Source organism: Vulpes lagopus, chromosome 1 (genome assembly GCF_018345385.1).
Source record: "Vulpes lagopus strain Blue_001 chromosome 1, ASM1834538v1, whole genome shotgun sequence".
Lineage (NCBI taxonomy): Eukaryota > Metazoa > Chordata > Mammalia > Carnivora > Canidae > Vulpes > Vulpes lagopus.
Window position 1 is genome coordinate 10,620,977 of NC_054824.1, and position 13,491 is coordinate 10,634,467.

General features: G+C 43.4%; 1 protein-coding gene across 5 annotated transcripts in view; it reads left to right on the plus strand.

The window, feature by feature from the left end:
* The first annotated feature begins 6,469 nt into the window (after window positions 1–6,469).
* The window catches only part of HACE1 (HECT domain and ankyrin repeat containing E3 ubiquitin protein ligase 1), a 108,180-nt gene continuing 101,158 nt past the window's right edge, over window positions 6,470–13,491 (plus strand). For 4 of the 5 annotated variants that reach the window (XM_041771114.1, XM_041771127.1, XM_041771134.1 and 1 more), the window contains exon 1: window positions 6,470–6,755. In XM_041771114.1, coding sequence (XP_041627048.1) covers window positions 6,680–6,755 — 76 coding nt within the window. In that variant the 5' untranslated portion in view covers window positions 6,470–6,679. Of the gene's footprint in view, window positions 6,756–7,363; window positions 7,523–13,491 lie in introns of those variants that run through there. The other variant, XM_041771121.1, reaches the window with a different exon arrangement.

Sequence of the window (13,491 nt, forward strand, 5' to 3'; positions counted from 1 at the left end):
ATTTGTTGGACAATTTTCTTATTGTTGAACATTGAAGCAGTTCTCATTTATTTACGAAGCTTCCCATGCTTTAGATCTTACATTATTGATTATTCCTCATTATTGACCAAATGTTTGCGTTCCTCCAAAAGTCATATATTGAAATCCTAACCCCTAAAGTGATGGCACAAGGAAGTGGGGTCTTTGGGAGGTGATTAAGTCATATGGATGAAGCTTTGTAAATGGGTTTAGTGTCCTTAAGAAAGAAGCTTCACAGAGCTCTCTCGCTCTTTCTGCTGTGTGAGGGTACAAGGAAACAGCAGTTTGCAACCTGGAAGAAGGCATCATCAGAATCCCACCATGCTGGTACCCTGATTTGACCTTCCTGTCTCCTGAACTGAGAAACAAATGTTTGTTGTTTAAATCACCCACTCTCTGAGATTTTTGTTATAGCAGCCTGAATGGACTAAGACTTTCCTTTATTTTCTGGATTATTCTATTAGTTTCAAGCAGAGCATTTAAAAACATCTTCAGGGACACCGGGGTGGCTCAGCGGTTTAGTGCCCATCTTCGACCCAGGGCATGGTCCTGGAGACCCGGAATCAAGTCCCACGTCGGGCTCCCTGCATGGAGCCTGCTTCTCCCTCTGCCTGTGTCTGTGCCTCTCTCTCTGTGTCTCTCATGAATAAATAAATAAAATCTTTAAATATATATATATTTATTTTTAATTAAAAAATTTTAAAGAGTTTATTTATTAAAGAGAGACAGAGAACACGAGCAGGAGGAGGGGCAGAGGGAGAGCAAGAGGGAGACAAGCAGACTCTGCTGAGCCCAATGCAGGGCTCGATTCCAGGACCCTGAGATCATGACCTGAGCCAAAGGCAGATGCTTAACTAACTGAGTCACCCAGGCACCGCAGAATATATTTACTTTTAAATCCTTGTCTTTATTTTAGATGATTTCTTTGGGCTATCTTCCCAAAGGTGAAATGAATGGATTAAAATGTGCACAATTTTTTTTAATGGCTTAAAACAACATTTATCATCTCAGCTTCTCTAGGTCAGGAGTCAGGGTAGAGCTTAGATGAGTCCTTCGCTTCAGAGTCTTCCACAAAGCTGCAAGGTGTCAACCAGGGCTGTGGTCATCTGAAAGCTTGACTGGAGGAGATCTGCTTCTGAGCTCACTCATGTCATTGCTGGCAGGATTCAGTGCCTCACTGGCTCAAGGCTGGGCTCAGTTCCTTACCACACAGGCCTCTTCACAGGGCCAAAAGGTGCACAACCATTTCTACATGGCCTTTAATAGATGGACAATTAGATGTATTCATAAATGATGAAACATTCTCCCCAAAAGAGCCCATTAATGAATCAAAGATAATCTAGGAAAAGTCTTAAGTGGCAATTCTAATAATCTTTTTCTTTGGCCTCCTGTTATATCTGTGCTTTTATTTGACTTAAATCTCTGGAGAATTTGTCAAATCCACACATGATATAGATGACAGGATACTGAACACCTGAGTGGTAGTAGATGCAGGATCCAGAAAGGTCTTTGCAGGTATAATAATGGCTTCAATATTCTGAAGTAGTGAAATCCCATATGGCAAGTGGGAGATCCTAAGCCTTTTTTTTGAAAGATTTTTCACTTATTCATTTTAGAGCAAAAGAGAGCGAGCGAGTGAGCACACACATGAGCAGTGGGGAGGTCCACAGGGAGAGGGAGAAGCGGACTCAGATCCTGAATTTTAATTTAAGAATTCTATTTCTTGTAGGGGCACCGGGTGGCTCAGTTGGTTAAGCATCTCCCTTTGGCTCAGGTCATGATCCCAGAGTTCTGGAATCAAGCCCTCCATCAGGCTCCTTGCTTGACAAGCAGTGTGCTTCTCCCTCTTCTTCTGACCCCCCCCCCCCCCGCTAGTGCTCTCTCTCTCTCTCTCTCTCTCTCAAACAGATAAAATCTTTAAAAATAAAGATTCAGTTTCTTGTATACTGAATGAGAGAGTATGGTTTAATGAAACCTGTCGCTGCTTCTTGTGGCTCAGCTCCAGAGTTTATGTTTTCTAGTTCCTATGTCCCCTGCATCCCTTGACCGCCACCGCCCACCCCAACCTTGCTTCGTTTTCCTTTGATCCTGCCTCTGTCCACTTCATTCCTTGGGGTTCCCACTATACCCTTTTTTTGTTTGTTTGTTTTATCAATGGGTTTTATTTCCTGGAACTGAAATGGTTCAGTTCTCAACTTCCAAAGCTACAGTCAACAATTTTTCATCAGAGCTCATGGGAGAGGGGCAGGAGTGAAGGAGACAACAGGGGAAAGGCACGTGTTACATTTCAGGTCCCGTGACAATGCTGAGGGGGCCAGGGTGTGGAAGGTGGATGGGAAATGGCACTGCCCGGGAACACCAAAACCTTAACTACAAAAAGAAGTTATTAAATCCCTAACACCCCGGCTTCTCTCATGGTATCATTAATTGTCTCCTGCCTGATACTGTTTGGAAGACAAGCACTACTGCCCTTTGTGTTTTTCTATGTAACTCATATACTTTTAAAGAATGTGTTTGGGACCCCTGGGTGGCTTATTGGTTTGGCGCCTGCCTTCGGCCCAGGGCATGATCCTGGAGTCTCTGGATCGAGTCCCACGTCAGGCTCCCTGCATGGAGCCTGCTTCTCCCTCTGCCTGTGTTTCTGCCTCTCTCTGTGTCTCTCATGAATAAATAAAATCTTAAAGTAAATAAATAAATAAAAGAATGTGTATTCTATGTTAGGGGGGTGAAGCTTTCACACATGCCCTTGATGAGGCTTGTATTTCGATGTTCTGAATCTTGTATCTCCTTACGTATCTTTTCCTTCCATCTCTATCAGTTTCAGAGAGAAGGGTATTAAACATCTACTGTTTGGGGAGTCTGCTTACAATCCTCTCTCCTCCTCTTGCTGTCCCCCATCCCAAATAAATGAATAAATAAATCTTTTTAATTTAACTTAATTTTTAAAAGAGGGTGCTTGAGTGAGTGTCTGACTCCTGATTTTTGGCTCAGGTCATGATCTCAGGGTCATGGGATGGAGTCCCGTGTCAGGCTCTGCGCTTGGCAGGGAGTCCGCTTGAGATTCTCTCTCTCTCTCTCTCTCCCTCTGCTCCCCCCCTCAAATAAATAAATAAATCTTCTGAAAATTCTGTTTGTGGTAGAACTCTTTTTTGTAATTCTGTCAAATGTAGATTTATTTTTAGTCTCTGTTGTCAGGTATAGACTATTACAAACTATTGGTGATTCTTCTCTTTGACTCTAATGTTTTTTGCTATAAAGTTTATTTTGCTAATCTTAAATGTGTTGGTAGATAGTTCCTTTTATGTGTCCATTTGGAGGATTTTTTGGATGAGATGTAAACTTAAATCAGTGAACTCTGAATAAAGCAGATTGCCCTTCATAATGTGAGTGGATTTCATCCAATCTCTTGCAGGCCTGAAAAGAATGAAAAGACTGGCAAGAGGGAATTCTTCGGCAGACTCCTTTCAGACTTGATCTGCACCATCTGCTCTAGTGGGTGTCCAGCCCCCTTGTCCACACTGCAGATTTTCAGCTGGACAGCTTCCATAATCACAGGTGCCAATATTGTGTAATAATCTCTATAAATGCACACACAGTTTTTTGATTCTGCTTCTCTGGAGCACCCGGGCTAATATATAACAATATTGGTTCTTTAAAATTTATTTGGTATGTCTTTTTTCCCATTTTTCTCTTGGCATGGTGGTCTCCTGTGAATGGTGGTCTTTTAGAAATAGCAAATAGTTATTTTGTTTTACATGTTTATTCAATCTAAGACTTCTGTTTTTTTAACCATTAAGTTTCCTCTTTTTATTTTCTGTGACTATGGCCGTGGATGTATTTGGACTGATTCCTACTTTCCTATGTTTGTGTTTTGTTTTTACAATGATGTTCCTTGTTCTTTACTTTTTCCACCCCCTGCTCTCTTCCTGCTTTTTGTCAAATTGATAGTTTTCTTCTTTCAAATGGAGAAACTTAAGCTTTGGTATCTCCATTAGAACCAACTTCCAGGTAGAAAAAAATATTCAGAAATAGAAAAAAAGAAAGCTAAAATGGGGCCACAGAAAAATCTGCCTATTTATTTATTTATTTACTTAGAGAAGGAGGAGGGTGCAGAAAGGTAGATGGAGAAGTGAGAAAATCTTAAGCAGTCACCATGCCCAGGGCAGAGCCCCACATAGGGCTCCATCCCACAACCCTGAGATCATGACCTGAGGCAAAATCAAGAGTCTGATGCTTAACCAACTGAGCCATCCGGGTGCCCTGAACATTTCTATCTTTGTAGAAAATTCTATTGGACAGGAGGTGATAAGCTTGTAATAGGAATGTAGCTTCATACACCTTGGAGCCGAGACTCTGTATCATGTTGCAGAATTTAGACCTGATAATCCATAGCAGCATTTTTTTTGAAAGATTTTATTTATTCATGGGAGACGCAGAGAGAGATAAAGACACAGAGAGAGAAGCAGGCTCCATGCAGGGAGCTTGACACAGGACTTGATCCCAGGAACCTGGGATTACAACCTGAGCCAAAGGCAGATGCTCAACCACTGAGCCACTCAGGTGTCCCTATAGCAGCGTTCTTCCAGTATCTTCTGCTCCTGTGGTGAACAGTGACCGGCATAGGGAGCAATGCCCACTATGGAGGCTGCTGGGCAATCCTGCCTCTGTACTCAGACGTTCAGGCTTGGTGCTCACAGGACGCTGGAAGTAATTTGTATGCACTAACAGCTTCGGGAGTGGTAGTGCTAACAGGGGCAGAGATGTTAACTTCTCTACAGTAGTGGTCTTGACCTGAATGGAGGAAGAGAAAGGCTGAAGCATTTCCAGTTGAAGCCAGGTTGCAAAGGGTTGGGTATGACCCAGGCTGGGCTGTAGCATTTGGGATTCCTTTGGAACTTTGGCCTCCCAATCCTGTTGTTATTATTTTTTAAAGATTTTATTTATTTATTCATGAGACACACACAGAGAAAAGCAGAGACACAGGCAGAGGGAGAAGCAGGCTCCATGCAGGAAGCCCGATGTGGGACTTGATCCCGGAACTGGGATCACGCCCTGAGCCAAAGGCAGACGCTCAACCTCTGAGCCACCCAGGCGTCCCTCAATCCTGTTGTTAGACTGGTTTAGGTCTCATCTGAACCAACTAGTTAGAAGGTCTGCCCTGAGCCTGTTGCACTCCTGACAAAAGTGCCTAACAGTTGCAGTCTAGACTGAAGCTGATTTAGGTTGGTATTGGCAGGGAACACCATGCAGCTACCATGTGCCCCAGCATATTCTGGATGGGCAGGTGAGACTCTTTACTGCTCTCAGTCAGTCAACATACATCATCAGCACACAACTGCCCATTTATTGCAGGAACAGCTTTGCCCCTTCCTTCCTTCCTCCCTCCTTCCTTCCCTTCCTTCCCTTTCTTTCTTGGAACAGCTTTGCTTCTTTGAAGAAGGTGAGAAAGTCCATGCTGTTTGCTTCTTTATTGCTTCAGCATCCAAGAAAATCCCTCCCTCAACGTTTCACTGTTAGAGGCGTAGCCAGGTTTGTATTTACCTGGATTGGATTCTTTCATGTTTCAGCTGCTCAAATTTCTGTTTTTCCCTTGGCTTGTGCTCAAGTTCTGTGCAGAGCTGACAAATATGATTTTCCCCCACTGATTTCCTCATAAGTCATTTCTTCCACCCTTGGTACTGTCAACTTTCTTTTTCTCTTTTTCATTTTTCTTTCTGTCTTTTTTTCTTTCCTTTTTTTCTTTTTCTCTTTCTTTCCTTTTTCTCTTTCTTTCACTTAATTTTTTTCTCTTCCTTCTTTTCTTTCTTTTTCTCTTTCTTTCTTTCGTTCTTTTTCTTTTCTTTCTCTTTCTCTCTTTCTTTCTTCCCAACTCACAAAGTCAAAGTCTGCATTCCCCACCGGGATCTGCCATCACTTTGACACTTCAGCACTGTAGCAAAGAAACCACAATTCTCTTTCAGGATGTCATCATCTAGATCTTCCTTAAAGTGTCGTCTTCTGTGTGTCAGGTGATAAGCATGGGAGTCCAAGACACGAGATAGAGTGGTGCTTTGCCCTCACGAAGCTTTGCGTTTGTTTGAGTTTAATCTTAAGTTTGATGCACGAGAATAAGCTCTTTGGATAGTTTATGCATCTGGAAAACCAATGCGCCCGCCTAGGATGGGGAAGGGGAAGGATGGATTCGAAGAACAACTGCGCAAAAGCCCAATCGGCGGTACGGGAGGGGGAGAGAACTGGAGGAAGCTGCTCGTCTGCAACCCTGGAGGGCACAGCGAGCCCCGCCTGGAACGCGGGGGCTCGCGGGGCCCCGGCCTCGCCTCCCGCGCTCCGCGCTCCGCTCTCTCCCCGGCGTCCGCGCACCCAGCGTGGCTCCGCCTCCGGCGCGCGGGTCGGCGGGCTCTGGACTACAGTTCCCAGAAGGCCGTGCGAAGCCGGGAGGGAAGCGGCGGCGGCGGCGGCGGCGGCGGCAGGAAGCGCGCGGGCGGCGGCGGCGAGTGGCCCGTCAGGGGTCGGTCCGGCAGCCCCCGGCCCTCCGCGCCCTCCCCCCGTTAGGCGGGGCGAGCCCGTGCCTCCGGCCGCCGAGCCGGCCCGGGGCGGGATGTAGGGCGCTGGGCGCGGAGGCCGCCGGCGCGGCGGGGTGGGCGCGGAGGGCGCGCCGAGGATGGAGAGAGCGATGGAGCAGCTCAACCGCCTGACGCGCTCGCTGCGCCGCGCGCGCACCGTGGAGCTGCCGGACGGTGAGCGGGGCGGGGCGGGGCCGGGGCGGGGGCGGGGGCGGCTGCCCCGCGCGGGGGACGCGCGCCTTCCGTGTCCTGGGGGGAGCCCGCGGCGGTTCCGGGCCTGCGGGCCTGAGAAGCGTCTCCCCGCGGTCGCCGTGCGGCTTGGCAAAGGGACACGACGGATACCAGTCGGGTGGCCGGGACCCGGGGTCGGGGAACGCGCGGCTGCGGGGCGCTGGACGGTCGTCGCTAGCTCGGGGTCCGGACGGTCACCGAAACACATTTTTTTTTTTTTTTTAAACTTTAAGCTGCAGAGCGGGAATTAAGCCTTTCTTTTCTTTTCGGAAATGCAGAGCATTATTGTGTTTTTATATATATATATATTTTAATTTTATTTATTTATTCATGAGAGACACAGAGACAGGCAGAGGGAGAAGCAGGCTCCGCGCGGGGAGCCCGACGTGGGACTCGATCCCCGGTCTCCCGGGTCACGCCCCGGGCTGAAGGCAGACGCTCAACCGCTGGGCCACCCGGGCTGCCCAAAGAAATGTTTATTTTATTACATCTTTAAGGATTTTATTTATTTCTTCATGAGAGAGAGAGAGAGAGGCAGAGACACAGGCAGAGGGAGGAGCAGGCTCCGCGCAGGGAGCCCGACGCGGGACTCGATCCCGGGTCTCCGGGGTCACGACCTGAGCCGAAGGGAGGCGCTCAACGGCGGAGCCACCCCGGGTCCCCGTGTCCTGGTATTTTGACAATGAATAGATCAATTAAAAGGGTGTCAGGTATGTACTCATCCGTACTGGGGTGTGTGTGTGCGCGCGCATACACGCCTTGAAACGGTGCCTGCCTGCCTTCATGCCTCCTGGATTCGTCAGACGGAAGTGCAGGTTGGGGACCTTCCACAAAGAGGAGCAAGGCATGATCCCTGTAGCTGAGGAATTACTGTCCATCGTGCCAGGGTTTGTTTAGAACAGGTGAGAGAAGGCACTAGCTCTAAAAGGAGGTGAGGAAGCCGTTTTTGTTCGCAGCCTCACGAAATCCCCCGTGTGAGTGGCGGCGGGAGACGGCAGTGCTGCCCTTTGGTTCTGTAGGCCCAGTGAGAGAAGGGTTCGCGGGTGATGGCTGGTGATTTTTTTTTTTTTAAATACATTGTGTTAGTGTATCTTTCTTCTTTTCTTTTCTTTTTTTTTTTTTTTTTTAAGATTTTATTTATTCTGTGAGAGACCCAGAAAGAGACGCAGAGACGCAGGCAGAGGGAGAAGCAGGCTCCATGCGGGACTCGATCCCGGGTCTCCAGGATCACACCCCGGGCCCAAGGCGGCGCTAAACCGCCGAGCCACCCAGGCTGCCTGCCCTTCATTCTTCAAAACTTTCTTTGAACTGCCGCTGGAGAGGTGATTTGCAGGTTATAGGAGGCCTTGGGAGAGAGTCATCAAATAAATGTGGGACTGGGAACTTTGGGGATAATTTTCATGAAAAATTTACCCCCTGGTCTCTACTTCGGATTAAGAACAGGGATGGTTTGTGTGACTTTCTGAAAAGTGATTTTCTCCTTGGTGCTTTGCTGGTGTGAAGTAGTTGACCGAAAATAGTGATTTTAGTCACTGGACTTGCAGCTTGAACGTCTGCTTTCAATATTTTCTTTGCAGTTTTTACGTTTGAGTCCGTTTGGTGCGTGCTGGCCTCACTCGTTTTCCACAAATTATGGGTGTAGGTTGGTGAAGACCACAGGATGCAGTTTCATTGACTTGGCAGTTGTGTTGCTTAGTTTAAATCCCACTATTTTTTACACAAATATGATTTAGAAGACTTTGATAATGTTTCCTGGTCCTAAAAATATATATTTTCATTGTAGAAAATTTCAGGAAGAAATAAAAATTTAGAAATCTGTTATTCTATCATTCAGTAATAGACAGGTGTTAGTATTTTATGTCTTTTTTCTCTTTGTCTACCAAATTAAGATCATACTGCATATAGTTTTTTATTTTGCTTTTAGAAAACATCACTTTTTTATTTTTTTAAAGATTTTATTTATTTTTTCAGGAGAAACAGAGGAGAGAGAGAGAGAGAGGCAAAGACACAGGCAGAGGGAGAAGCAGGCTCCATGCAGGGAGCCCCATGTGGGACTCGATCCCTGGTCTCCAGGGAGGGTCACACCCTGGGCTGAAGGCACCCGCTAAACCGCGGAGCCACCGGGGCTGCCCAGAAAACATCACTTTTAAAAAAACATCTTTAAATATGCCAGATGACCCTGCAGCATTTCATACGATAATGTAACAAATACTGGATTTGATTTTTTTTTTTTTTTTTTGGATAATTTTATGAGGAGCAGCTTTGTAGTTTTTAAGACTTAGTCTTCTAAGTTTTTCTTTAGGATTCATAAGTGGAAGAAAAATTACAGATCTAATTATGTCAACATTTTTAAAGCTCTGAGTATCGGCCTCTCTACTTATTAGAAAGTTCCACCAACAGTCTTGAGAGTCTCCAGAAACTAGAGTAGTAAATAAAAATGAAACATTTTCCCACATTGCTAGGCAAAAGTGGCATTTTGCTTCCCTTTGTTTTTCTTTCATTATAATGGATTTGCTCATCTTGTCTTTGTCCCTAAGTTTTTTTTTTTTTTTTTTTTTAAGATTTTATTTATTCATTCATGAGAGACACACAGAGGCAGAGACAGGCAGAGGGAGACACAGTCTCCCTACAGGGAGCCCGATGTGGGACTCGATCTTAGGACCCCCAGGATCACACCCTTAGCTAAAGGCTGACACTCAACCACTGAACCACCCAGGCATCCCTGTCCCTAATTCTGATGGATCTTTCTTTCTGAATGCTTTGAGATTGGCTCTTTCAAGTATGTATGTATATATTATAAAAAAAATCTAGCTATAAAACTCCAGCTTGTTGTGCTTTCATTTTAAAGACTGCATGGAAGTTCTGAGGTCTCTCTAAATTTAGAACATAATGAGATATTTATTTTGCCATGTTATAATTCAGTGATTATCATCTAATTGGAACACATTAGAATGTTATTTAATCAGCTTTTATTCTAAAATTAACTTTGTTGCATAGGATTAAACCTCAGATTTGATTTACTGAGTTGGATTCTGGTAGAACACATTCGTGTTTCTTTGGTTGGCTGTTTCTTTTGCTGTGCAGAAGCTTTTTATCTTGATTAAGTCCCAATAATTCATTTTTGTTTTTGTTTCCTTTGCCTTTATAGATGTATCCTTTTTTTTTTTTTTTAAGATTTTATTTATTTACTCATGAGAGACAGAGAGAGAGACAGAGGCAGAGACACAAGCAGAGGGAGAAGCAGGCTCCATGCAAGGGAACCTGATGTGGGACTCAGTCCCGGGACTCCAGGATCACACCCTGGGCGGAAGGCAGGCGCTCAACCACTGAGCCACCCAGGGATCCCTTTATAGATGTATCTTGCAAGAAGTTGCTGTGGCCAGGTTGCCTGTGTTCTTCTCTAGGATTCTGATGGATTCTTGTCTCACATTTAGATCTTTCATCCGTTTTGGGTTTATCTTTGTGTATGGTGTAAGAGAATGCTCTAGTTTCATTCTTCTGCATGTGGATGTCCAATTTTCCCAGCACCATTTATTGAAGAGACTGTCTTTTTTCAGTAGATAGTTTTTCCTGCTTTGTCAAATATTAGTTGACCATAGAGTTGAGGGTCCACTTCTGGATTCTCTATTCTGTTCCATTGATCTATGTGTCTGTTTTTGTGCCAGAACCACACTGTCTTGATGACCACAGCTTTCTGGTACAACCTGAAATCTGGCATTGTGATGCCCCCAGCTATGGTTTTCTTTCTTAATATTCCCCTGGCTGTTCGGGGTCTTTTCTGATTCCACACAAATCTTAAGGTGATTTGTTCCAACTCTTTGAAGAAAGTCCATGGTATTTTGATAGGGATTGCATTAAATGTGTAAATTGCCCTGGGTAACATTGACATTTTCACAATATTAATTCTGCCAATCCATGAGCATGGAATATTTTTCCATCTCTTTGTGTCTTCCTCAATTTCTTTCAGAAGTGTTCTATAGCTTTTAGGGTATAGATTCTTTACTTCTTTGGTTAGGTTTATTCCTAGGTATCTTATGCTTTTGGATGCAATTGTGAGTGGGATTGACTCCTTAATTTCTCTTTTTGCAGTCTCATTGTCAGTGTATAGAAATGCCACTGATTTCTGGACATTGATTTTGTATCCTGCCACACTGCCGAATTGCTGTGGGATGTGATTTTTAATGGGATTTAAAAAAATTGGTTTATATTGTCAATTATGTGGAAAAAGTAGTGTTAAGTTACTGATTTTAACGGTAAATGTAGCTTGTTTTGTAAAATAATAGAACTTGAGCCCATATTAGCGTATGTTTGAATGCTGATTAGGGTTTTTTAAAAAAATTGCTCCCATTTGATGGTTTAAAGAAAAATAGTATATAACATAATGAATCAAAGCTCCTTGTTTAAAGTTTTCCTTTTAGTTGTAGAGTTCTGGAACTTCATCAACTAATCAAAAGTGGGCAACACTGAAAATCTGAAAAAGTGAGAGATTAAACATTTTTTATCACTCTGAGAACTTCAGTTATATACCTAGTTCTTAAGGTGTCTTCCTGAGTGTGGAGAAGGAAGCAGGTGACAACAAATTTTATTCTGTTCTTCCATAATATACTGTTTCCTGAATAGTCTCCTTTTAGGATCATAGTTATGGTTATATTTATTTCCTCATACCATTTAGTGTATGTGAGCTATGTTTTTACAAAGTTATATGTGACTTAAAAAAGTGAGATCTAGGGATCCCTGGGTGGCACAGTGGTTTAGCGCCTGCCTTTGGCCCAGGGTGCGATCTTGGAGACCCGGGATCGAATCCCACGTCGGGCTCCCGGTGTATGGAGCCTGCTTCTCCCTCTGCCTATGTCTCTGCCTCTCTCTCTCTGTGTGTGACTATCATATATATATATATATATATATAAAAAGTGAGATCTAGGGACACCTGGGTGGCTCAGCGGTTGAGCATCTGCCTTTAGCTCAGGACCCGATCCTGGGGATCCTGGGATCCAGTCCCTCATCAGGCTCCCTGCAGGGAACCTACTTCTCCCTCTGCCTATGTCTCTGCCTCTCTCTGGGTCTCTCATGAATAAATAAAGAAAATCTTTAAAAAAAGGGAGATCTATATCTAAATTTTGTCTAAATAAACACCCTATAAATAAAACCCATGTGAACCTTATAAAACTTTTGCTCATTTAATATTATGTACTAACTCGATTTATAAGTTTAAATTAAAAATAAGGGTACTTCCTTTTTATGACTTTGTTTATTATGGAGCAACTTAATGAAATTGTCATGGTTTGGAAGTTCAGATGTTTAATGAGGTGTGTATCATTTGAGAGATAAAGAATGTTGCCAAGCCCAGGGAGGCTTAGTGCAGTAGTTTTCAACTCTTGGCTGTGACTCACTGGTAGTTAATGAGAACAATTTATTGCAGTCAGCATTAAAAAAAAAAAAATAGAAGAGAATAAAACAAATTAGAGTGTACTGCATATAAAGGACTAAGTATTGTATTATAAACCTTTTGCTTACTTTATGTAGTGCACTGTAAGATTTTTATTGTGTGGGCCCTGGGATCAGCCACATTTGAATTCAAGCTTAACCACTTAATGCCACTATTGTGCAGCTTGTTACTTAGTGCTCAGTTTTTTCATTTATAAAATGGAGATAGTAATAGTACCTACCTTATAAGGTGATTGTGAGGATAAAAGAGATGATGCACATAAAGTGTTTAGAGAAATGCCTTTTAGATAATGATTTAAACATGTGGGCTGTTAGGACTAGGATTTTTTTGGGGGTAGTTTTTGTTTGTTTTGTAGTGAAAGAGTTGTGTCTGCATGCTGAACTTGTATATAGTCATGACTAGGACTAAATTGCTTTTCATGGATATACTTACAAATAGTGAAATAATGAAAAAACTTGAAGAAATGGTGATAACTTTTTTCCTTCTCTCTGGTATATATTTCTTCAGTTTGTATTTCAGAATATGCAAACTGCTTTTTTCAAACATAATTACAATACTATTGTTGGAGCCAACGCAAATGACAGTAATTTTTATTATCATTAAATACCCACTCCCTACGGAGCTTTTGTCTCTCAGAAACATCCTCTTACAGTTGGATCAGTACCCAAAGTCCACACCTTATACTTGGTTGATCATGTCTTAAGACTCTTTTAATGATAACAATTACCTTTTTTTTTTTTTTAATATTTTATTTATTTATTCATGAGAGACACAGATAGAAAGGCAGAGACACAGGCAGAGAGAGGAGAAGCAGGCTCCCTGCAGGGAGCCCGATGTGGGACTCGATCCCAGGACCCCAGGATCATGCCCTGGGCCAAAGGCAGATGCTCAACCACTGAGCCACCCAGGCGTCCCAACAATTACCCTTTTATCTTCTTTTGTTAAAACTTTTTATTTTTAAGTAATTTAAGACTTACAGAAAAGTTGCGTAAATAGTACAGAATTCCCATGCATCCTTCTCCCAACTTCCCATAATTTTCCCATCTTGCATAACCATAGTACGGTTATCAAAACTAAGGAATTAACATTGGTGTAATACTATTAACTGCATTACAGGCTTTATTAGAATCTCACAAGTTTTCTCACTAATGTCCTTTTTCTATTTTAGCATCCAGTTGATAACATCACGTTTCATTTAGTTGACCCTGTTTCTTTACCCTCCCCAAACTGCAA